Source organism: Narcine bancroftii, chromosome 1 (assembly GCF_036971445.1).
Source record: "Narcine bancroftii isolate sNarBan1 chromosome 1, sNarBan1.hap1, whole genome shotgun sequence".
NCBI lineage: Eukaryota > Metazoa > Chordata > Chondrichthyes > Torpediniformes > Narcinidae > Narcine > Narcine bancroftii.
Window position 1 is genome coordinate 334,678,827 of NC_091469.1, and position 25,448 is coordinate 334,704,274.

At 41.4% G+C, this 25,448-nt stretch overlaps 1 protein-coding gene across 2 annotated transcripts in view; it reads right to left on the reverse strand.

Moving 5' to 3' along the window:
* Nucleotides 1–25,448, reverse strand: part of LOC138748729 (centrosomal protein of 72 kDa-like) — a 254,596-nt gene that overhangs the window by 164,750 nt on the left and 64,398 nt on the right. For both annotated transcript variants that reach the window (XM_069909398.1, XM_069909405.1), the window contains exon 3: nucleotides 2,314–2,506. In XM_069909398.1, the coding sequence (XP_069765499.1) occupies nucleotides 2,314–2,506 (193 nt within the window). The remainder of the gene's footprint in view (nucleotides 1–2,313; nucleotides 2,507–25,448) is intronic.

Genomic DNA, 25,448 nt, shown 5'->3' on the forward strand with positions numbered 1-25,448 from the left:
ATTCCAAAGCACTCTCCAAGTACTGCAAGTGGACACAAAACCAGAAAAGAATGCACTTTGTGTTTTTTTTCCACATTATTTAAACTGTGAATTTAATGATGATTGTGTAGGCTTAGAGAGGTAGTTTCAGAACACAAAGCCTATACTTCTGAAGGCAAAGTCAATAACACAAAGGCGGAAAGATCCACAAGGGGATTTTAAAAACGCAGGGGTTGCAAAGGTAGGGAAGGGAGAAACTATAGAATAATTTAACTATGAGAACAAAAAACTTTTAATAAAATTGAGTAAAACCAAAACTATCAAGGACAAAAAATGGTGAGCTGGTGACAGGTTGGCAGGAACATTTTGGATGTTTACTGACTGTGAAGGTTGGGGAAGTCAGCCAGAAGACACTGGAATAATGATAGCTGAAACTAAGAAAGGCATAGTTACGTAGGAGGAGGAGAAATTATATTGCAAAAGTACACAGCATGTAATGGAAAGGATATGGATTTGGAAGTTTCACACAACACCAAATCAAGACTCAAGGCAATAAATTTTAGAACAATGCTGATAAATCTAATGAGAAAATCAAGAGACATTACTTGACCAACAATGAGATAAGATTGTGGACATCGACCACAAGAAGAAGTTGTGACAATTTGCATGAATGCATTGAATAGGAAACCAGAAAAGAAATAAGAGCAGAGATTTGGAAGGATATGCTGGTGCCATGAAATGAGAAAATATCCATGGTGCAAAAACACCCATGTGAAATTGTTCGGACAAAGACCCCTTTCCGTGCTCCAAAGGCTATGAAACAGTATGCAATTCATCCCAAAGATGAATAAAACTTATTTTTCTCCAAAGACACCTTAAGCCCAAAATTCTGATTCAAGACTTTGGTAAATTTGAGATCCATTTTGCACCCAAAAATCATCCATTTGCTGGTCTGATGTTACTTATATTCATGGTAAAATCCACAAAAATTTATTATTCAGAATCAGAAAGACTATAAACCAAGTAACACAAAATATATCCTGATCTTACAGGCATTTCTCAGACTCCAGTGTATTAATCACCCAAAGGAATTTCTCAAAACATTTTGACATATTGATTTAAATCAAGATCAGAATTACGGTTATTCAATATTTCAACATAAAAGTCAGCCCCAGACTTACACATTTAGTTCTGAGAAATGACATGGGATTGACTTTATTGCACCTCTGTTCAGCTGGCCACAAAGCAAACCAGTGGAAGTATTTCTTCATACCAGGACCTCAGTATAATGCAAAGGAAAAGTCACTCGAAACACCTGCTTGACGCAGAATCCAAAACTCCACTGATTTCAAGGGGGATTCCATGCCAGCAGAATAGATGGTCGAGGAGAAAGCAAGTTAGTTTGATGATTTTCATTATTTTTTTCATTTGTCTTAGTTTTATAGATTATTTGTAAATCATTTTAATAAATGTTAATTATTTACTTGAATTTTAATGGTTTTTAAATGGCTCTGAAAATCAGAATTGAAAAAAAATGTTGAAGTCAGTGGCAGCTTTAACAGAAGTCAAAAACTCGCTCCCAAATTTGTCCAAATGGCTTCAAGCTCCACTGCCTGATTTGGTTTGTGGCAGGTCTGTTTCAACTCGATAAATGAAAGTATGCAGGAAACACAGGAGGTGACTTCAGCCATATTTCAGTCCATTTACTCTTTAAAATTACCATAATCTAAGCAGGTTTCTGTTACCTTCTCTCACTCCTTGGTTTTCGGCTACTAAGTATTTAATTATTTTAAAAAATATGATGAACAAGAATAACATAATCTTTAAAGCAAACAGCAGCATTTAAAAAAAACCTCAACAATTAAATCATTGAATTAGCATTAGCTGGAAAAGAATGCATTTCCAACGTAATAACTGTTCAGAATAAAGGGGCTTTCCTAAAAATTTTACTGTCAAATAAATACATTTATTTGAAAGGTAGTCAAGTTAATAAATGTTGTAGCCATATTGCAAAAAAACAAAAGTCCACAAGCAGCAGTATGATGATCAAACAACCTGCTGCAGATGTGGCATCTGCATCACGAATATTGGGCACAACTGCAATGAGGACTCTGCTACTGTTTTTCGGTTAATCGTGCAAGTTCCACTGAGAAAACAAGCAAGGCCTGAAATTGAACAGCTCAATCAACAGACTCTCTGACAATTCAGTGTCAACTAGCTAGCAGAAATGGGATACAAACCCACAATCGTCTGATGTGGGTGAAAGTGCCACCATGAAACAGGTGGCACAGAACAAACCTCATTATTATGACTTCAGATCAGCAGGGTACTTACCTAACCTTTTAAGATTGGGGAGCAGGTGAATAACAAAAAGTCGATAGTCCGATTTGTTTCTGGACACAGGATTCAGTCTCGTGTCAAGTTCTTTCAAATTACCCAAATTCCGAAGGAGAAAAATTTCTTTCAGATCTGCAATGTTGTTATAATATAGGTTGAGTTTTTCCAGGTATTTCAAGTCTTGAATCCCCTGTGTACACAACAGACAAGGTGAAAGCATATTAACATTTCTTAGAATTTTTTTAACTATGCATTGATTAAAGCATTATTGTGTTCAGTATTCATTTCAAAGTAGTTGAGGAAACAAAATAATGTCAGTTACATTTCAAATTGGTTTCAAGCAGGTTGAAATCATTCTGATTCAGATACAAGGGCTTGCAGTTAAATCTTACTTCTTCTTCCTGGTTTGAACCCTGCATGTGAATATTCTGTGATCTGACAAAGTTTTTCACATAAAAATACCAGATTATTCTCTTCCTCGTTTGGCAGTCCCTCAAGTTTGCAGATAATTTGCTTCCATTCTGAGTTTGTGAATTTTAGGATAACAGACTCTTCCAAAGATGGGACAGGTGGTAAGAAGTTCTCACATGTCATGGAAACTGCACCACTTGCTCAGATGTTTTTGCAAAGGCCCTGAACATTTCACAGTCTGTGGGCAAATGCTTGAATGGTAGGCTCCACATGAAATGGAAAGGTTAAAATCAACTAAAATGTAGTTGTCAGCAAACAGCACCTGGACGCTCGATAAAGGCTTGCTAAGAAAGCACAAGTAAACCACAGGGCCTTGAGTGATGCAGAAGATAAGCTCCATGAGAAGAAGAGAGATGAAACAGGTATTTGGAAGGCTAATTAGTTTTGCAATGAAACTTCCAGCTGACTATAGGAGATTGGGAAAGAAACACAAGCTTTGAACTGCACAAATGTGGACGACATACAAGACAGCTCATTGGACCAGATTGCAATTCGTGCCAAGGTCCCCTGAGCTCTTGGAATGTGCTATCATTTTGTACGGAGTCCCCAGTAGGGAGACACCAACACCAGAAAATTCAAAATCAATCATGTCTACTTGTTTTTCCACCATCAATCCCACCAGTTAATCAAAAAAATCTTGCTTATTTGTGAAACACCATTTCTTTTCCATTCCACATGATATTATCTCATCCTGTGATTTTTTTTGGATTCTATTTCCATATCATTTGGATGACAATCGCATTTTCCCAACTGCTGATGCTCAGTTGACCAGTCTGTAGTCAGTGGTTTTCTCTAACCCTCCTTTCTAATGTTTTGAACATGTTACATTTGTCACCCTCTGGTTTAGATGAATAATTCTATAGATATCCTGCGGTGTTTGATGCCACATGAGACTTTTCCATCTACATGAAACAAGTCAGGGTCAAGATGCAATACTCTGTACTGCCTGGAGGAGTACATCTCATACAAAACCTATGAATCTCAGCACTGTACAGGACAAATAAACGAGCTTGATTGGCACCCTATCATTCACTCTGAACATTCATTTCTTTCACCATCACTAGGCCACAAGTTCATTATTAACTATCTACAAAATATACAGTAGTTCCTTGCTTGCACTCGTCTGAAAATTCCTCCAAAACCATGGGTCTTTTGCAATCAAGAACGATGAGTTCCAGCACAAGAATGCACAACCACCTTTTGTGTTCCCCTTCAATGTACAATATACTTTTGTTGTCTAAATCCAGGAATATCGAGATTCTATTGCTAAATTTTTTTTTAATTGTTCCATTAAATTGGTACCGAAGAGGATGACTTAAGAGGGACCTTGATGTACTTGAAGGCGGCAACACAGGTAGATTGAGTGGCAAAGAAAGCCAAAGGATGCTAATTTTCATTAGTCAGGCATCGAATACAAGTGCAGGGGTGATATAGTACAGCTTTATAAAAATACAGTGAGGCCACATCTGAAATATAGTCATGTGCTGCGCAACATCCATGGCAGCAACATCCAACTTATGGTCCCATAAGGTTATAATAGTTCCGAAACCCCGATCAGAAAACGGGATGTAACAGCTTCCCACACACATGTGTACCTCATGTCTCTTGTATACAAAGCGATTGCGCTACCAGGCATATAATGTTACGATACAAATATATCCTATAATACATATGTATTGATAGTCAGAATAAACCCCTGTTACTATAGTAAGGTGTTCACACAACTTCCAAATTATATAAAGTCCTATTTTCAGAACATATCATGGACATTATGCAGGACGACTGTACTGTACAATTACACGCCTGGCAGCGCAATCACTTTGTATACTAAAGACATGAGATATAGGTGGTGTGTGGGAAGCCGCTATGTCCCATTCTCTGATTGGGAATTCTGAACGATTATAACCTTATGGGACCACAGACGTACATGCAGTCGGATGTTACCTGAACAGATGTTAAGTGATGCATGACTACTGTGCATAGTTTTGGTCACTATAGAAACTATAGATAGAACTTCTATCACAAGGAGAGACAGAATAAGTTGGTTTGTATTCTTTGCTTGCAGAAGGCTGAGGGGTGATTTTATTGAGGTGGATATCATAAAGAGGGGTTGAGAATGGTAGGCAAGAGTAGATATTTCCACTTCATACAACTGTCTTTCACTGGATGGTATAGATTAAAGAAAAAGATTCCATGGGGAGGTACACGGAAGAAACTTTTGCTGAATGGATGGTTAAAATTTGGCATGAACTTCCTGAGAGGTGGTGGAGGCAGAGGCATTTTTATGGGAAGATTAGGGCGATTACTTATTACTTAGAAAGTGTATGTCAAGGTGGAGTAGAGGAACAAAGGGATCTTTGAGTATAAATACACCATTCACTATAAGTTGCATCACAGGTTAGCAAGACCTTTTAAAAAAAACAATCAAACATTGAGGTTTATTTCCAGAGAGGTGGAACTGAAAATCTTGATTCAACCACACTGAAAAAATGATACACTGTATTTATCAGCAGATTATGAAGACACAATGGGAAGGTTTATAAGGAAGATGCTGTAAATGCAAATAAAAGGCTGAGGAGTGTCATAATGGAGGGCATTAGAGCTACTAAAAGGGTTTGATCAAGGAAATACTGCACAAATACTATCCATAGTTGGGTGGCACAGTTGGCATAGTGGCTAGCACAACGCCTTTACAGTGTCAGCGACAGGGACCATGGCTCAAATCCCACGCTGTCTGTAAGGAGTTTATCCGTTCTTCCCTTGTCTGCATGGGTTTTCCCTGGGTTCTGGTTTCCTCCTATCCTTCAAAAAAAATGCACCGGAGGTGTAGGTTAATTGGATGTAAATTGGGTGGCACAGAATCATGGGCTGAAATGGCCTGCTACCTTGCTGTATGTCTAATATATTAAAAATTTATTTTTTCATCTATAGTGTGATGAGAAAATATAACTTAATACAAGAAGCAGTGGTTGAAGGTATGAGGCTCAGGACGCACAGGAGGAAATGCTGGGGACACTGATCATAATCTTCCACTGCTTTTTGAATACAGTGATTAGGTCAAGGCACTGAGAAGTGAAAAATGTTATACTCTTGTTGAATGCAGCAAGTATCACTGAAGATGGCACTGGGAAGCAGCAATACTAAGCAGTGGTTTTCAATCTTTCTTTCCACTCACATACCACTTTAAGTAATCCCTTACTAATCACAGAGCAACAATGGCACAGGGAATACTTAAGATGGTATGTGAGTGGAAAGAAAAAGTTTGAAAACCATCAGTCTAAAGCCATCAGAAAATATTGCTTTTAAGTTTGTTAAAGGTATTACCAGTCCAATGATCATACATTGAAATTAATGGACTGGACCACACACTATAAGCAAGGTCAGTAATAATAAGCCTAAAACTGACAAACTTTCAAACCTTTCTAATGAATTAGTAATCCAACCATTGCCTTGTGGAGCCAGTGATCCCAACCCACTGGCACACAAGAACAGTAAATATCAGTCCAGGAAGCATCAAGGAGAAATTCATTGTGTCCAAAAAAGTGGTTGGTGGGGTGAACTCCAAATAAGACTTACACTCAAGGGTCTGCCCCCATCCACAGCATCCTTTTAGTTAATGTAGTCTCTAAAGTATTACAAGCTTCCATTATAATAAAATAGGATTATCACAGTAGGGGATAGTATAGGCAGGAGGAAATGATTGGTCACAGTTAAGATTTAACCTTTCACACAAGTACATCACAAGTCATAGCCCGGCGACAATTCGATACATTTGAAAAATTTTAGGAAGGCTTGCAAAAGTCTGTTCCAGAGCATTTACAAAAACTTTTGAGTTTTTCCAGTCTTCCCTTCAGTTCAACATTAATTCTGGGCATCAAATTTCAAAGCACCACGCTTCAACACTGAAGTTGAAAGACTAAACTTTGAAGTAACTTTCTAGATTTTGGCCCTGACTGTGTATAACACTAACACACACCTGCAGATAGTTGGGATAGATTTAGTGTTTAGGATAGCTTAAGAGTTAAAACTACAGTTTAAGAGTAAGAAATAAAATTAGTGTTTTAAAATTAAACACTGCCTGGTTCATTGCCTATTGCTGCTCGTTATTCATGATTCGTAAATAAAAATAAATACCCAAGGGTAAGATGGCCGCACCAGAGGACATATACACTGATGGAGTAATGTCTTGTGCCCAGAACGGGTGCCATTTGCAGGGGTGTGCCACTTGCAGGGTGGTGCCACTACCCTCGCTTTACCCACCCAATATCCAAGTCCCCAAAAAGGAGTTCCATTACCCCAAGGTCTGTCTTTAATTTGAATTTGTACGCAAGTCGGAACAGGTACATACAGTCGTCAATACACTAAAACATCTGAAATATAATAATACAGTACATAATGCAGAATATAATCCCCATCCCAGAGGTGCAATGCTGCTCTGCCGAGGCTCACTTGAGCACTCCAGAGCACTACTCCCAACTAGCATCTCATTGGGCCACCAGGGCCATTCCAAAATGCAAGCGGCACCTCAATTGGGAAAAAAAAGGCCATCTTCCCTTCCCATAATCCCCCATGCAGCTGGAACCATTCTGCCAGAGCCAGCCATGGAAATGCAGAGCAGTTCCAGCTGCATGGGGGATTATGGGTAGGGACAGCCATTTTTGCCCAATGATCCTGCATTAAACCGCTGGTGCCAATGAGCAGCCCCCAAGGCCCACCCCAGCCGTGCGCTGACAGCTCCACCAGCCTCCTCCTGCCGTGACTGCCTCACCAGCTGTCTGCTGACAGCCCCGCCACTGAAAGCCCTCCCCCTGACTGTCTTACCAAGACTCCGTCCACAGAGACTTTCCAATTAATACCACCAAATAATCTGTGAACTGATGGGTGTTATTGTTCTATTTATTTAGGCATTGCATCACATAAAAATAAGAAATCATCATTGATGTTTTATTTAAAGAAATAACAAACTGAACAAAGTAGTTCAAGAAATAGAATAAAATCTTAACTAAATATGTTACTTCATAATATAATCTGCATCCTCATCCTGCGCATGTGCTGGCAGCTTTTTTTTTCATGGGGTAGGATGGAATATCAGTGGTTGCCCTGGGGCGCCACTTGACCTAGATATGCTATTGCTTGGGCCTTCTGGTACAGCATTGTGCTCTTATTCTTTCATAGAGACATGGCTGATCCCAAACTGTCCTGACACAGTCCTCCAGCCTGAAGATTTCTCCATACTTTGCATGGACCAGATGATGCTGCCAAGTGAAGGAAGAATCAGTGGTATCTGCTTTAAATTTCAGATTTATTTTCAGGGTACATACATGACATCACATACAACCCTGAGATTCTTTTTCCTGTACACATGTAAAGAAATAAACAAATGTGAACAACTGACTGTGCAATGCAGAGGAGAGAGCCACACAGCCATAGGTGTAAAGTGAATAGATCAGGGGGCTAAGAATGCAGCCCTATGGTGCTCTGGTACTGATGGACATTGTGGAGAAGATGTTCTTACTGACCGAGGTCTGGAGGATAGGAAATCCAGGATCCAATTATGCAGCTTCCTCACTGCCAGACCCCAAATATGTGAATTGGGAATATCACCTCCTCCTCCACTCTCACCCTCAACACAGGGGCACCTGAAGATTGTATGAATGGTCCACTGCTCTATTCCTATACATTTAATAAATTTGCTAATACCACCGCCATTGTTGGCCAGAAAACAGGTAGTGATGAGTCAAAAGATACAATGTAGATTGAGAATCTAGTTGTGTGGTTCAAGAACAACAATCTCCCTCTCAATATCAGCAAGACTAAGGAGTTTATTGTAGATCTTCCTAAAGGAGAGGCTGAGGGATTCTGCACCAGTCTTGATTGAAGGGATGGCAGTGAAGCGGGTTAGTACCTTGAAGTTCCTGTGAGTGCACATATCGGAGGACATCTCCTGAAGCCAGGAACATCAAAGGTACACCAATATCTCTCCCTTCCAAATTATCTAAGGAGATTTGGCATGTCAGCAAGTATTCTATCAAACATCCACAGGTGGTTGCATTAAGGTGTGGTTTGATAACTCGAGTGACCATGAATGAAAAAGGCTGCAAAAAATATGGCAAGTACATCACAGGTACTGACCTCTTATCTATTGAAGACATCTGTGCGAGACATTGCCTCGAGAAGGCTGCCAAAAATATAAATCGCACTTGTTACAATCTCTTTTCATGGGTACTTTCAGGCAGTAGGCTCAAAAGCCTGATCCAGCTTCACCAAGTTAAAGAAGACTTTTTATCCAACAGCTATCAGGCATGTGAACCTCCCCAGACGACCAGAACCTTAAACTAATTCGAGACCACCAAAAGATGTGTTGCATCTTTGAGATGTCACACTTTTTCTCACACTAACTGCAATTGTGAAAATTTAATCCATTTTTTTTTCTTGTCTTGGCATTGTGGTAATATAATGTATGCTATTACTTTGGCTTGGCTTCGCGGACGAAGATTTATGGAGGGGGTAAAAAGTCCACGTCAGCTGCAGGCTCGTTTGTGGCTGACCAGTCCGATGCGGGACAGGCAGACACGATTGCAGCGGTTGCAAGGGAAAATTGGTTGGTTGGGGTTGGGTGTTGGGTTTTTCCTCCTTTGCCTTTTGTCAGTGAGGTGGGCTCTGCGGTCTTCTTCAAAGGAGGCTGCTGCCCGCCAAACTGTGAGGCGCCAAGATGCACGGTTTGAGGCGTTATCAGCCCACTGGCGGTGGTCAATGTGGCAGGCACCAAGAGATTTCTTTAGGCAGTCCTTGTACCTTTTCTTTGGTGCACCTCTGTCACGGTGGCCAGTTGGCATATCATACGTACTTGTTTGGCTCCAGCAAATAAGATTTTCAAAACATCTGTATACAGGCAGTCCCTGAGTTAAAAAGGAGTTCCATTACCCCAAGGTCTGTCTTTAATTTGAATTTGTACCCAAGTTGGAACAGGTACATACAGTAGTTATTTAGCGTCAATACACTAAAACATCTGAAATGTAATACAGTACATAATGCAGAACATAATTATACAGGTACAACAGTCAATAATACTGTACTGATTTAAAGATGGCACTTTACAGTGGCGACTCTTTGTGTGTAGCTTTGATGGGAATTACCAAATATTCCCACTCAGAACTACTAAATTAGAACCACATAACCAGAACCACAAAATCAAATTTACCCACTAATAAGGAGATCGTAAGATCACTGGCAGACCTTGGAATCAGAAGAATCAGCAGGTCTCCGTGGGATCTTAAACAGCCGGCGCTCAGACAAGTTCAGCAAACTTCGCGGGAATCACAAACAGCAGACGCTCAGCAGATTTAAACATCGCGGGAGATTTAAGGGAACATCACACAGACCATTTAAACACCACGGGAACTACAAGCAGCAGACCCAGAGGCCATGGAAAGAAGACCCGACCATGTGGATGCTGAGGGTGATACAGGTTAAGATGAGTCTCTGGGCCCTGAGGCTTCTGCTCCCTGCCATCCTCCTGGCCAACATGTAATCCTTGGAGAATAAATTTGATGAACGAGGCAGACTTCAACATCAGAGAGACATCAGGGAGTGCTGTGTGATGTGCTTTACAGAGACAACTAAACGCGGACATTCCAGACACAGCGCTGCAGTCTAAGTGCTACATCCGATATTGCAATGACCAAACACAGGCGTCAGAAAAAAAACAGAGTAAGGGGCAACGTTTGCACCATCATCAATTCAGCATGGTGCACAGACTTGACGGTTACGTCCCAGTCCTGCTCCCCCAACCTGAAAAGGTTGAGGACCCTGTGATATCTGTCACTAGGAAAAAGTCAGAACATCATTCAAGAGCGTGAACCCTTGCAAGGCATCAGGCCTTGACTGTATACCTGGCAGGGTACTGAAAAACTATGGGAACCAACTAACAGCAGTGTTCACGGACATTTTCAACTTCTCTTTGCTGTAGTCAGAGGTTCCCACCTGCTTCAAAAGGGCATCAATCATCTCAGTACACAAGAAGAGTAAAGCGAGCTGCCTCAATGACGACCACCCAATAGCACTAACTTCTAATGTGATGAAATGCTTTGAGAGGCTGGTCATGGCCAGAATTAAAACATACCTAAGCAAAGATCTGGATCTGCTGCAAATCTCCTATCGTCACATTTGCTCACAGCAGATGCAATATCACTGGCTCTTCACTCAGTTCTGGATCACCTCAAAAACAGCACTTCATACATATGGCTGCTCTTCATTGACTGCAGCTCGAACTTCAATACCATTATCCCCTCACTGCTGGTTAAGAAGCTACAAACCCGAGGCCTCTGTACCCCACCCCACCCCCTCCTCTGCAATTGGATCCTTGACTTTCTCATCAGAAGAACACAGTCAGTATGAATTGGAAACAACGTCTCTCCTCACTGATCAACACAGGTGCACCCCAAGGATGCATGCTCAGCCCACTGCTCAATATTATGGACCCACAACTGTGTGGCCAGGCACAATTCCAATGCCATCTACAAGTTTGCCAATGACACCAGAGATGTTGGCAGAATCACAAATGGCAATGAGGAAGCATATAGGAGGGAGAGAGATCAGCTCATTGAATGGTGTAACAGTAACAACCTTGTGCTGAACATCAGTAAAAATAAGGAGATGATTGTGGACTTAAGAAGAAAGTTAGGGGAATACCACCCAGTCCTTGTTGAAGTCTCAGTAGTGGAGAGGGTCAAATTCTTCTTCCCCCCTGCTTTTTCTCCCCCATTAGCTGCTCGTCCCATTGCCTGCCCGCTGCTTTGCCCAGGTCGTGGACGGTCAGTGGCGTCTAGATAGCGCACGCTGCTTCTTCTTCTCCTCCGCCAGGCTACTCATCTCCTTCCCTGCCACCTTGCTTAAGCCACATGCAGCTTTCTTCTCTCCCCTCCCCCCCCCCAACCCAGAGATCAGTGTGGGGGCTGATGGCAGGCTGTCAGGAGGGAGGAGCAGGTCAGTGTTGGGGGGGCTGGTGGCGGGCTGTCGGGGGGTAGGGGTTGAGGGACCAGTGCGGGGACTGTTGGTAACACAATACTAATAGATTTTAACAACTTTTGTTATTTCTATGAGAATTATGACTCAACCACACTCAAATCGGAAGTTGACACCATTCTATTTCCGGTCAGCTTGTCAGTTTGTTACTATGGGTTATTTGTAAGTCAGACGTTTTTAACCCAAGGACTGCCGACATTGTACTTGTTTTCAAGTTTAAGCTTATTATTGTCATACACTTGTAAAGTACAACCGGACAAAAGTGCATTCTTCGGTCCTCAGAGAAAAAACATGCGGACACATATATAGACATAGCACCCATATTTACAAGCAATTTATATGCAGCACACGAAGTAAAATTGTTAAGTAATAGATTTTCAGATGGATTATGTGTTCAGTTCATCAGTCATTCAGCAGTCTCACTGCCTTTGGGAAGAAGCTGTCTCTCAGCCTAGTGGTTCTGGTTCTGATACTTCTGCATCTCTTTCCTGACAGGAGGAGTTGGAAGATGTTAAATGTGGGGTCATAAAGATTTTGCAAGCACTCTTCAAACAACAATCCCAGTAGATAATGTCGATGGGGGAGAGAGTGAGATCCCAGTGATCTTCTCTGCTGCTCTTACAATCTTGTGGTTTTACCTCTAATCCAGAGCTCTGATGTAACTGTACCACACTGTGAGGTCACCAGCCAGGACACTCTCAATAGAGCTCCTGCAGAAAGATGACAGGATGGCGGATGGTAGCCTTGCCCATTTCAGTCTTCTCAGGCAGTGCAGTTGCACCTTCCTGACAAGTAAGGAGATACGTGTCCAGAATAGATCACTACTAAAGTGGACTCCAAGGAACTCGGTGCTCTCTAATGGAGTTATTGATATGTATTGGAGGGTGGCCGTCCCTGGTCCTCCTGAAATTCATAATCATCTCCTTTGACTTATCCACATTGAGCAAGAATTATTATTCTTGCACCATAACACAAGATCTTCCACCTCTTCCCTGTAGTGCAACTCATACTTATTGCTGATGAGGCCAAGTACTGTTGTGTTAGCTGCAAAATTGATGACATTATTAGAGCTGGATACGGCGATGCAGTCACGGGTTAGTAGTGTGAACAGGAGTGGGCTGAGCAGACAGTCCTGAGGTGTGCCAGTGTTCTGCATTACAGGGTTTGCAATTCTGCTACAACCAGGACAGACTGCAGTCTTTCTATTAGAAAGTCCAGGATTCAGTTACAGAGGAGTGCTGAGTCCCATCGAGTTCCACTAGCCTCTCATTAAACACTGAACTGAAGTCAATGAACAGCAGCCTGGCATATGACGCATCGTTCTCCAGGTGAGTCAGGGCAGAGTGGAGGGACAAGACTACAGCATCATCAGGAAAATGATTCCGTATGTCGGTGAATTGAAATGAATCCAATGTCTCTGGCAGGTGTACTTTGATGTGCTCCATCACCAGACACTCAAAGCATTTCAAAATGGAGGGCAGGGATGATGATTGTCTCAAAACCCATGGGGATAATGGACTGCTGCAGCGCGACACGTTAAAGATATCTGTAAGGACATCCAAACCTTGGTCTGTGCAGTCTTTCAGTACTGGACCAGATATGTTGGCTTGTCACGTTGCTTTGTGTGGGTTCACCTTGGATAAGGTTCTCTTCACCTCCGCCACAGTTATGCAAGGGGTCTCATTTATCAGGGGGACATGGAACTTCCTTCGGTGTCTCGTCAAATCGTGCAAAGTCTATCTGAAAGGGAGGTGTTGATTTCTTTGACATAAAGGTGGTCTTGCCATCTGTTATAGTTTTGATTCCTTGCCACATGTGCCTTATGTTGCCAGTGTTGCACAGCTGACTGTGAAGTTTCTGTGTGTACCTACGCTTTGCCTTTTGGATTACATGGGATAGAATTCTGATCTGTTTGATCTTAGTGACATCTTGTCTCCTGTCCTGAAGGCAGCATCACGAGCTCAGAGACGTGCCTGGACCTCTGCATCTAACCAAGGTTTTTAGTTCGCCATGGTTGTTACATATTTGATCACGGTGACATCCTCAATGCACAGGAGTGTGTACATGATAATAAACTCTCATTAATCATTAAAGTTAAACCCCATAACCGTGCATCAGTCAGTTAAATTATATGTGGAAGGAAGCTTACAAAAACATAGTTATGGGATAGGATTAATAGCCATCTGGAAGAAAATGGATGACAGCAAGCCAGCTTAGAAGTTAAAGGATAAATTGTGCTTTACCAAAGTGGGCAGCACAATTAGTGCAGTGATCAGCGTGACACTATTTCAGCGCAAGTGACCTGGGTTAGAATTCAGTGCTGTCTATAAGGAGTGGGTACACTCTCCTTGTGCCTGTATGAGTGTCATCCGGGTACTTCTGGCTTCCTCCCACATTCCAAAAACGCATGGGGTTAGTCAGTTAATTGGTCACATGGGTATATTTCGACAGCACAGGCTCATGGGCTGGAAGGACCTGTTTATGTGTTGACTTTCTAAAAGTAAAATTAGCAGAGGTAATTTGATGATGTTACAGAGAGTCATTGTTGTGCACCCGGACTTTTAGCTGGCTTTGATAGGGTCTTGTACGACGCTCACCAACATAGTTGAAGCCCACACCTCACAAGTTACATAGGTAGCATGGATATGAAGTTTGTTAAGTAACAGGCCACAAAGGATCACAGTAAATGGATGTTTCAGAGGAAGGTGAATAATATCATTCTCCAGAGATTAATGTTAGGATCATTGCTTTCTTTTATCTATATTAATAACCTAGATCAGGACTGCAAGACAATGCACTAATTTGCAGATGACACCAAATTTGGTAGTATCATGAACAGCAAAGACATTGACAAAACTGCAGCAGGATATATACATGCAGAATGGGCAGACACACAGCAAATACACAAAGTGATGAAAAATAGGGCAATGTAAAATTAAGGAAATTGTTTAACAAGAGCTTCTGAAGTAGAGAAACTTGTAAGGGGGGGAGGGGGGGAAAGGGGGAAACAAAAGAGCTAAAGTCAATGAAGGATAGTTTTGTGACTGAAACTCTGTTTTGAAGAGATGGCTGAAAGGGAATCTGATTAAAGTATACAAAATGAAGCTAATTCTGTACAGAGCAGATAGAATCTAATAAAGAGGTTGAGGATGAGAAATTACAGATATAAAAAAGGGGAAGTGAAATAAAGGTAATAGTAAGAAAAACACTTTTAAAATAGTGTGTAATTGGAATTTTAAGTGCACTGCTTGCAGATGTATTGGAAACAGATTCATGGAGGAAGGAGATTGAAAACTTGGCTGAGTGGTGCAATAACAACAACCACTCATTGATCAATGAGCTGATTGTAGACTTTAGGAAGGGAAAACTGGAGGTGTATGATCCAGTGATAAGAGGTGGAGAGAGTGAGTAAATTTAACTTCCTGGAGTCACATTGTCAGAGAATCTTTCCTGGACCCAACATACTAAAGTCATGGTGAAGAAAGAATGACAGTGCCTCCATTTCCTCAGGAGTTTGCGAAAGGTCAGTATGTCATCGGAAACCTTGGCAAACCTTTACAGTTATGTAGGGGAAAGCATGCTGATCAGCTGCATCATAACCTGGAATGGGGGCACCAATATCTCTGAGTAGAAAGGTAGTGGACAATGCTCAGTACATCACAGGCAAAACTCTCCCCATTGTTGAGAAAAGCTACATGGAAGCTGCTGTCAGAGAGCAGCAGTAATCATGGAGGATCAACATCACTTTGGATATGCTCTGTTCTCACCTCTCCCATCAGGAAAGATATAGAGATGTCACAAGAATCATACAACCAGGTTCAGGAACCGTTGCTACCCCTCTACCATCATACTCCTAATCAATAAACTTAATCAGAAACTCATTTAAGGACTTTTACTTTGCTCATTATTTATTATTGATTTTTTTTCTGTATTTGCAGTTTGTTTACATTTCTCCCTTATGTATACATATCTTTTCTTTACTACAGTTTACACTACTGACAAGTAAAAATTTTGCCCAGCCTGCAGGGAAAATAATCTAAGGGTTGTTTGTGATGTCATATGTGTACTCTGACAACAAATTTGAACCTTAACTTTAGATTCCGTTGTGGACTTGTGATTCCATTGTGGCCTTGAGAGGAAATATATGATGTTGAGGGGTGGAACTAGAATTGCCTCCTATGCAATAACCATTCCATGAGTCTATGATTCACTTGTTCTAATCCAGCCAAAATAAATAGTTCCGTCACTGAAGACAAATCAGCACTTTTTGTGTGTGCAATCAATTAATCATCAATTTATATGAGCAACAATTTGCATTTTTATAAATATATCCATGATTTATAACATCTACAAATTACAAGGATCATCAAACAAAACTTGGCACTGAGTTATGAAGAGATATCAGGACAAGAAAAATCTGAAGGAGAGAAGTGGAAATGATGAGATATTAGGAACAAAGTCCAGAAATTAGAGCTGAGCCAGGTGCAATATGAATGCACAAGTGACCAAATGGAAGTTGACATATTTGGCATGCATCTACAGGATTCACTGCTTTCATTGGTACAGTTTACAGTTACCAAAAAGAAGAAATTCTGCCTGACCCACAGGAAAAAATAATCTCAAGGCTGTATGTGATGTGATGTAATGTACTCTGACAATAAATGTGAACTTTGGTTTATGAGACATCACATTTATTTCCAAACATTTTCTGGTCATGTGATCATTACATTTTTTTTCAAAGACCACACACTGTTAGGATGGGATCTTTGGAAAACTGTCATTCTGATTTTACAGTAGGTAATGTATGAATTATGCAAGAAATTTCAGCATAATGATCCTTTACAAAATTAGATCACTGTACCCATGTCAGCTTGAATGAATCATATTTGAGACGTTTACAAAATAACTTAAAAATTCCATCTTTAAGCATTTATTGCAGTTTACTCAAGTAGAGAGAACAGTAATATTCTTAACAAAATAAAGATCCAATCAAAACTATGCGGTAGCAATCAGGCATTGAAAGTTCAATAAGGGCAACCCTGATGATGCAGTGAATAAGTATCCTCTATGGATCAGGAAGATTTTAGATTATATCACTGGTTTACATTGATCTCTGTAAAAGGAAGAAGCTACAATTTGCCTCATGACTCCAAAAATGATAATAAAAGTTAGCGGGCACAGGTGTAAATGCTCTGAAACACAAAAGTCTGCAGACTCTGTTATTGTAGTAAAAACACAGAAATCCTGGAGGAACTCAGCAGGTCTTGCAGCATCCATAGGATGTCCTCTGGACTCTGTGAAACCTGATGAATACCTCCAGTATTTATGTTTTTGCAGGTGTAAATGCTGTCCTGCTACCCCTTGTTGATTAATGTGATTTGTGCAACACAAAAGAGACAATAAACTTTGCTCTGATGGTAAACTATCAGCTATAAATAAGTCACTGCATAGGCTCGTACAAAAGACATGTCTCTTGAAATACTCTGATAATCAAAATGCATTTGGCTCAGGGTCATTTTGGGTCCCGTGAAATATGGTTAAATCAGATACCCATTTGTAAAAAATTAACAAATGATAACACATTTGCACAATGAAGAGTAATTTGGCAATTTCACAATATTAGCAGATACCGCTCAAGTGGATAAGAGTTTAAAGATTTCGATTTTAAGGTTAGTGAACATATTTCCCTTTAATATTCATATATTACAAGGAGCAACTCAGAGAGGGGGGGGACACTTGGGGTTAAGGGAATTTTAGATGTGGGAGTTGTTGAAGTATTTTATGTATTAGAAGTGTTGTCATACGTTAAGTTCAAAAAGGGAAAACTGAGAGATGAAAATGGGGGAAAAGGGGAAAGGTGGTGGTGAGGAAGCGGAAAGGAGGTGTAAACAGAGTATAAGATGGCCATATTGAACTATATGACTATTAATGGAATACATAACCAAATCAAAAGGAAGAGGTTATTAAATTTACTGAAAAAAGAAAAAAATAGATATAGCATTCGTGGAGGAAACGCATCTAACTGAAGTGGAACATAATAAATTAAGGAGAAACTGGGTAGGCCACGTAACGACAGCATCATATAATTCAAAAGCCAGAGGTGGAGCGATATTAATCAATAAAAATGTACCAATCAAAATAAAGGATGAAATAATAGATCCAGCAGGGAGATTTGTAATGATAAAGTGTGAGAGAAATTCAGAATTTTGGAATTTGGTCAATATATATGCACCTAATGAAGAGGATCAAAAGTTTATGCAAGATTTTTTTTGAAGATTGTAGATACGCAGGGGAATATATTGATAGGAGTGGATTTTAATCTTAATTTGGACCCAAAGGTGGATAAAACTGGACAAAAGACTAGCAAAAAGAACAAAGTAGCCAAATTAATAGTTAAATCAATGCAGGAAATGCAACTTTTGGATATATGGAGGAGGCAACACCCAAAGGAGAAGGAATACTCATATTATTCGAGTAGACATAAAACATACTCAAGGATTGACCTGTTCCTATTGTCAGCCCATATCCAAGGGAGAGTTAGAAAAATGGAATATAAAACTAGATTGTTATCTGATCATTCACCCCTGTTCTTTGGCTTGGCTTCGCGGACAAAGATTTATGGAGGGGTAAAGTCCACGTCAGCTGCAGCCTCGTTTGTGGCTGAAAAGTCCAATGGGGGACAGGCAGACACGGTTGCAGCGGTTGCAAGGGAAAATTGGTTGGTTGCGGTTGGGTGTTGGGTTTTTCCTCCTTTGTCTTTTGACAGTGAGGTGGGCTCTGGGGTCTTCTTCAGAGGAGGTTGCTGCCCGCCAAACTGTGAGGCGCCAAGATGCACGGTTTGAGGCGATATCAGCCCACTGGCGATGGTCAATGTGGCAGGCACCAAGACCTTTCTTTAGGCAGTCCTTGTACCTCTTCTTTGGTGCACCTCTGACATGATGGCCAGTGGAGAGCTCGCCATATAACACGATCTTGGGAAGGCTATGGTCCTCCATTCTGGAGACGTGACCTACCCAGTGCAGTTTGATCTTCAGCAGCGTGGATTCGATGCTGTCGGCCTCTGCCATCTCGAGTACTTCGATGTTGGAGATGAAGTCGCTCCAATGAATGTTGAGGATGGAGCGGAGACAATGCTGGGGGAAGCGTTCTAGGAGTCATAGGTGATGCCGGTAAAGGACCCATGATTCAGAGCCGAACAGGAGTGTGGGTATGACAACGGCTCTGTATACGCTAATCTTTGTGAGGTTTTCCAGTTGGCTGTTTTTCCAGACTCTTTTGTGTAGTCTTCCAAAGGCGCTATTTGCCTTGGCGAGTCTGTTGTCTATCTCGTTGTCGATCCTTGCATCCGATGAAATGGTGCAGCTGAGATAGGTAAACTGGTTGACCGTTTTGAGTTTTGTGTGCCCAATGGAGATGTGGGGGGGCTGGTAGTCATAGTGGGGAGCTGGCTGATGGGGGACCTCAGTCTTCTTCAGGCTGACTTCCAGGCCAAACATTTTGGCAGTTTCCACAAAAGAGATTCCCCTGTAGTTTGAGCAGTCTGATTTCTCGCCTTTGATTTTGTACAGGGTGATGATGATGGCATCACGAAGGTCCTGAGGCAGATTTCCTTGGTCCCAGCAGAGCTTGAAAAACTCATGCAGTTTGGCATGCAGAGTTTTGCCGCCAGCCTTCCAGACCTATGGGGGGATTCCATCCATACCTGCTGCTTTGCCACTTTTCAGTTGTTCAATTGCCTTATATGTCTCTTCCCAGGTGAGGACCTCATCCAGCTCTAGCCTTAGGGGCTGTTGAGGGAGCTGGAGCAGGGCGGATTCTTGGACTGAGCGGTTGGCACTGAAAAGAGATTGGAAGTGTTCTGACCATCGGTTGAGGATGGAGATCTTGTCGCTGAGGAGGACTTTGCCGTCTGAGCTGCGCAGCGGGCTTTGGACTTGGGGTGAGGACCTGTACACAGCCTTTAGAGCCTCGTAAAAAACCCTGAAGTCGCCAATGTCCGCACTGAGCTGGGTTCGTTTCACGAGGCTAGTCCACCACTCATTTTGGATCTCCCAGAGTTTGCGCTGAAGATGGCTGCATGCACGACGGAAAGCTCGTTTCTTCTCTGGCCAGGACGGCTTTGCAAGGTGAGCCTGGTGGGCAGCTCGCTTTTTTGCCAGCAGCTCCTGGATTTCCTGGTTGTTTTCGTCGAACCAGTCCTTGTTTTTCCTGGAGGAGAAGCCCAGTACCTCTTCAGTGGATTGCAGTATGGTAGTCTTCAGCTGATCCCAAAGGGTTTCAGGGGACGAGTCCGTGAATCGGATTGCATCCTCAAGCTTTGCTTTGAGGTTTGCCTGGAAGTTTCCTCTCACTTCGTCTGACTGCAAGTTTCCAACATTGAACCTCTTTCTGGGGGCTTTATTGTTCCTGGGCTTTGGCTTGAAGTGAACGTTGAGCTTGCAGCGAACCAGCCGGTGGTCAGTGTGGCATTCCACGCTGGGCATGACCCTGGTGTGGAGCACATCTCGTTTGTCTCTTTCTCGCACCAGGACGTAGTCCAGGAGGTGCCAGTGTTTGGATCGGGGATGCATCCAGGTAGTCTTCAGGCTGTCCCTCTGCTGAAAAAGGGTGTTTGTAATGACAAGCCGCTGTTCTGCGCAGAGCTCCGTTGTCGTTGCACTTTCGACAACATGCTTGCACAGGATTCCTGGCCAGGTTTCTGAGTCTTTGCCGACGCGAGCGTTGAAGTCGCCAAGGATGACAACCTTGTCGTCTGTAGGGGTGCGTTGAATGAGGTTGCGCAGATCAGTGTAGAACTTGTCCTTTTCTGCTGGTTCCGCCTGGAGGGTTGGAGCATAGACACTGATGAGGGTGATGCGACGCTTGTTTTGAAGGGGGAGTCGCATGGACATGATCCGGTCCGAGTGGCCTTTCGGGAGGTTTTCGAGTTTGGAGGCAATGGAGTTCTTAACCATGAAGCCTACACCAGATAGGCGTCGTTCATCCATAGCCTTGCCAGACCAGTAGAGTGTGTAGCCCGCGCCGCATTCTTGGAGGCTGCCTACATCTGCAAAGCAGACTTCACTGAGAGCGGCTATGTGATGCCAAGACTGAGGAGTTCATGTGCGATGAGGGCAGACCGACGTTCAGGTCGGTGGCTGTCAGTCTTGTCTAGCATGGTTCTGATGTTCCAGCATGCTAGCTTGAGTTTGTGAGCATCTTTTGAGGGGGAGGACGTGGAGGGGGAGGACGTGGACCTGTCCTCGGGCCTGCGCAAAGGAGATGTTAGGTGGAGTGCAGTGTGCGCAGTACTGGCGCCACCCTTTACACCCATGGTTCGTATGCCGTGGCCAAGCAAGCTGGGACGTGGCAGCGAGGTCCTTGGGTCGTAGGTTTTATATTGGAGTGGCCTTCTCCTATGCAGGTTTCTTACCCGGGCTGGAGGGGCCTGCCTCCCCTCCTAGGTCAGACCATACCTGGTCGCAAATCACCTGTGGACATGGCCTAGGTAAGTTTAATTGGGTTCTCTAACTACCTCTGAGGTAGGTCAGGGTCCCGGTTGGATTCTGACGGGGTTGACCGAGTCACACCCTTTCTTACTGCTGTGTAACTGGAGTGTAAAATGTAAAAAGCGAGGGGGAGGCGGCGGCCCCGGCCTCAGTAGAGCGAAGCAGGAGGAGGCCCCAGTCCAGGCAGAAAGAAGGAGGTGGCGGCCCCGGTCCAGGCACAGGGAAGGCTGCGGCAGCCCCGGCCCCAGTCCGAGCAGAAGGTAGGCGGTGGCGGCCCCAATCTGGGCAAAACCCCTGTTATTAGCAATAGAACTGGAGGACATCCCACCAAGAACATATAGATGGAGATTAAACTCCATACTACTTAAAAGTCAGGAATTTAGAGAATTTATTGAACACCAAATTAAAATGTACAGTGAAATAAATACGGAATCAGTGAAAGACAAATTTATATTATGGGATGCAATGAAAGCCTTCATTAGAGGGCAGATAGTAAGTTATGTAACTAAGATGAAAAAGGACTACAATCGGGAAATAGAACAGTTGGAAAGGGAAATAGTCAGTACAGAAAAAGAACGAGCAGCAAGGGAAGATACAACAAAAAGAAGAGAATTGGTGGACAAAAAAATAAAATATGAAACATTACAAATGTATAAGGTGGAGAAGAACATCATGAAAATAAAGCAGAAGTACTACGAGCTAGTGGAAAAAACGCACAAAATACTAGCCTGGCAACTTAAAACAGAGCAAGCTAAAAGAACTGTATTGGCATCAAGAAAAAAGGACAAACGCATTACATATAACCCAACAGAGATCAATGAAAATTTTAAGGAATTCTATTAACAATAAGACTGAACTGAGAACGAAGGGAAAGAAGACAAAATAGATGAGCTTTTAGCTAAAATTGAATGACCGAAATTGCAAGAAGAGGAGCAAAACAAATTGATAAAACCATTTGAAATAGAGGAAATACAGGATATATTAAAAAAAGCTACCAAACAATAAAACACTTGGAGAGGATAGACTCCCAATAGAATTTTATAAAACAAAGAGTTATTAATTCCTCCTCTCCTGGAAGTAATGAACCAGATAGAAGAAACACAAAACTTACCAGATTCATGTAAAACAGCAATAATTACAGTGATACCAAAGACAGGGAAAGATCCACTAACACCAGTATCTCTACTTAATTCAGATTATTAGATTATAGCAAAACTAATAGCAAACAGATTGGTCGACTGTGTACCAAAAATAGTAAAACAAGATCAAATTGAATTTATTAAGAAAAGACGAATAACGGACAATGTCTGTAAGTTCATTAATTTAATCCATGCAGTACAAGGAAATAAGACACCAACAGTGGCTGTTGCTTTAGACGCAGAGAAAGCCTTCGACAGGGTAGAATGGAATTATTTATTCAAAGTACTACAAAGTTTCAACCTACCAGAAAAATATATTAATTGGATTAAAGCATTATATAAGGGACTATTGGCGAAGGTGACAGTAAATGGATATGTATCGAACCAATTTAAATTAGGTAGGTCAACTAGGCAGGGATGGGGGCGTGGCAAGATGCGTAGAGTCTAGACGTGTAATCTCGACCTCTCTGGCCAGACTTTTTAGTGTCTGTTTTTCAACTCTTTGTTTTCAAGTTTAAACTTTTTAAATTTTAGTTTAAAGTATCAAGGAATTATTATGGCCACTCATGGTAAAAAGATTAAACCTCAAGTGCAGAAGAAGTTACATTTTCGAGGTGCTGAAGATTTGGGGCCTAGATGACTTGATACAGCCTCAGGCTTAATCTCTTCAGTATCAAAACCTCAAAGACTGCCTGTGGGAGTTGAAACAAAAATGTCTATTACTCACCAAGTGAAGGATGGTGCTGGAATTACCCGTTCTCTGGAAGAAGGTGCGTGTCCCCAAGAAGTGGACCCTGATTTGGAAAGCCTTTCGATTTCAACAGAGGGAGCACGCAGAAAGACGACTCCATTGTTGGAAATGCATCAAGAAGCACTTCAATCTGAAGAAATCGCTTTTCTTCATGATTTCATGAAAAAACGAGATGAGGGGGAGACCAGCGGTGACCTCCCTGAGGAAGTCAGGGTGCCATTGCTGGGAGTCCAGACTCGCAGTAAAACTTTTAAAATGCCTTCTGTTGAGTTGCAGCAGGAGCTGCAGTTACCTTGTTCTGTCACTACGTCAGAGAGAGCAGGGCTGAGCTTTTCTGACCAACAGTGTATGCAACTAAATGATATTGTTCAAGCTGTTATAAAACCTTTGACATCTTAAATGAATGAAATGGCTCAAATGAATGCTGGTTTAAGTTCAGAATTAAATATGGTTAAGACACATGTGGGTGCATCTTATGAAGAATTAAAAAATTTCAGACTGCTTTTTTGGACTGTAAACAACAAGTGGCTTCTAACACAGAAAAAATGCTGAAGGTTGAAAAATCAGTCATAGAATTGGGAGAACGCGAGAAGGAGCTAGAGAGGAAAATAGACTACTTGGAGAATCAAAGCAGAAGGAATATTGTGAAAATTGTTGGTTTGCCAGAAGGTATAGAAGGACAAGATCCTCTTCGTTTCTTTAAAGACTGGATCCCGCAAGTATTAGGGCAAGATTTTTTTTCTGGGGGAAAGAGCCCATAGAGCTCTAAGAAGAACACCCTCAGCTGGTCAACCACCGAGACCGGTAATAATTAGATGTTTTAATTATTTGGACAGAGAAGCAATACTTCGACTAGCAAACTCCATTATTGATTCAGAATAGCAGAGTTTTCTTTTACCCTGATTTGAGTCAAGAGGTCATTCAACGTCGATGTTGATTTAATCCAATTAAAGAAGTTTTGTGGTGTAAAGGTTACAAGTCTACTTTTCGGTACCCTGCAGTGTTGAAGGTGTTTGATGGAAACTATCATTTCAGTTTTTTGAAAATGATCGTGAAGCAATGATTTTTGCTGATTCATTGCCAGATATAAGAGGACAGAGACGTAGTCCACCATTATCTCCTAAATAAATTTTTGGTTGTTCTGGAAACGGAAGAAATGGCAGAAATGGGAAAAACGGGAATGGAAAGAGTCCAACTTCTTCTGAAATGGGATCTTCGAGATTGGAATCTCTTGGATGAATAGAAAAATTTTCTTTTTCTTACTCTTTTTTTTGTTATTATGATATTTTGATGTCATTGATTGTTTGGCTGGGGAGGGAGAGATTTGCTCTAAGTTCTTTACTAGTCATCAGCCACTGGTGGGTGACCCACACCCAATTTTTGCTTAGGGGATTACTACATTTTGATAGTTTTTTTTGGGGGGGGTTCTTTTTTTCTTTATTTTTTTATTTTCATTTTAGTTAATTTTTAATTTGTGATTTTCTTTTCCTATTGGAGGGCCTATATACATTGATTTGAGTTTTCATATAAAGATATTATTGGTATTTAGTAACAATAGTAGATATGTCAAAGTTGAGGTTTGCTACTTTTAATGTTAGAGGATTAAACAGTTCAATTAAATGTAACCGAGTCTTGGCATATATTAAGAAAATGAAATTTGATATTGCTTTTTTACAATAAACACATTTGAATGTGAAGGAAAGTATGAAATTAAAGAGGGACTGGGTTGTGCATGTATATTCTTCCTCATTTAATTCTAGGGCTAAAGGTGTAGTAATTTTGATACATAAAAAAATATCTTTTGAATTACAATCAATGGAGGAAAAGGCAGGATGTATTCTTAAATTGAATTGTAAGATTTTTAGTGAATTTTGGACTTTACTTAATATTCATGCCCCAAATGCAGATGATGAAATATTTATTTCAGATGTATTTTTATGTTTGGGTCAGGCTAATGATAATATTTTAGTTGGTGGTGATTTTAATTGTGTTTTGGAACCTTTATTAGATAAATCTCCGAAGAAAATTAAGAAATCCAAGATGGCAGTTCAGGTTCAAGTGTTGATGAAAGATCTTAATTTAGTAAATATTTGGAGACGTCTTAATCCGACAGAGAAAGATTTCTCCTTTTATTCATCTAGACATGAATCGGTTTCAAGGATTGACTTCTTTTTAGTATTGGCACATTTACAAGGGAAAATACAACAAGCGGAATATAAAAGTAGGGTGACTTCAGATCATTCTTTGTTATATTTTACA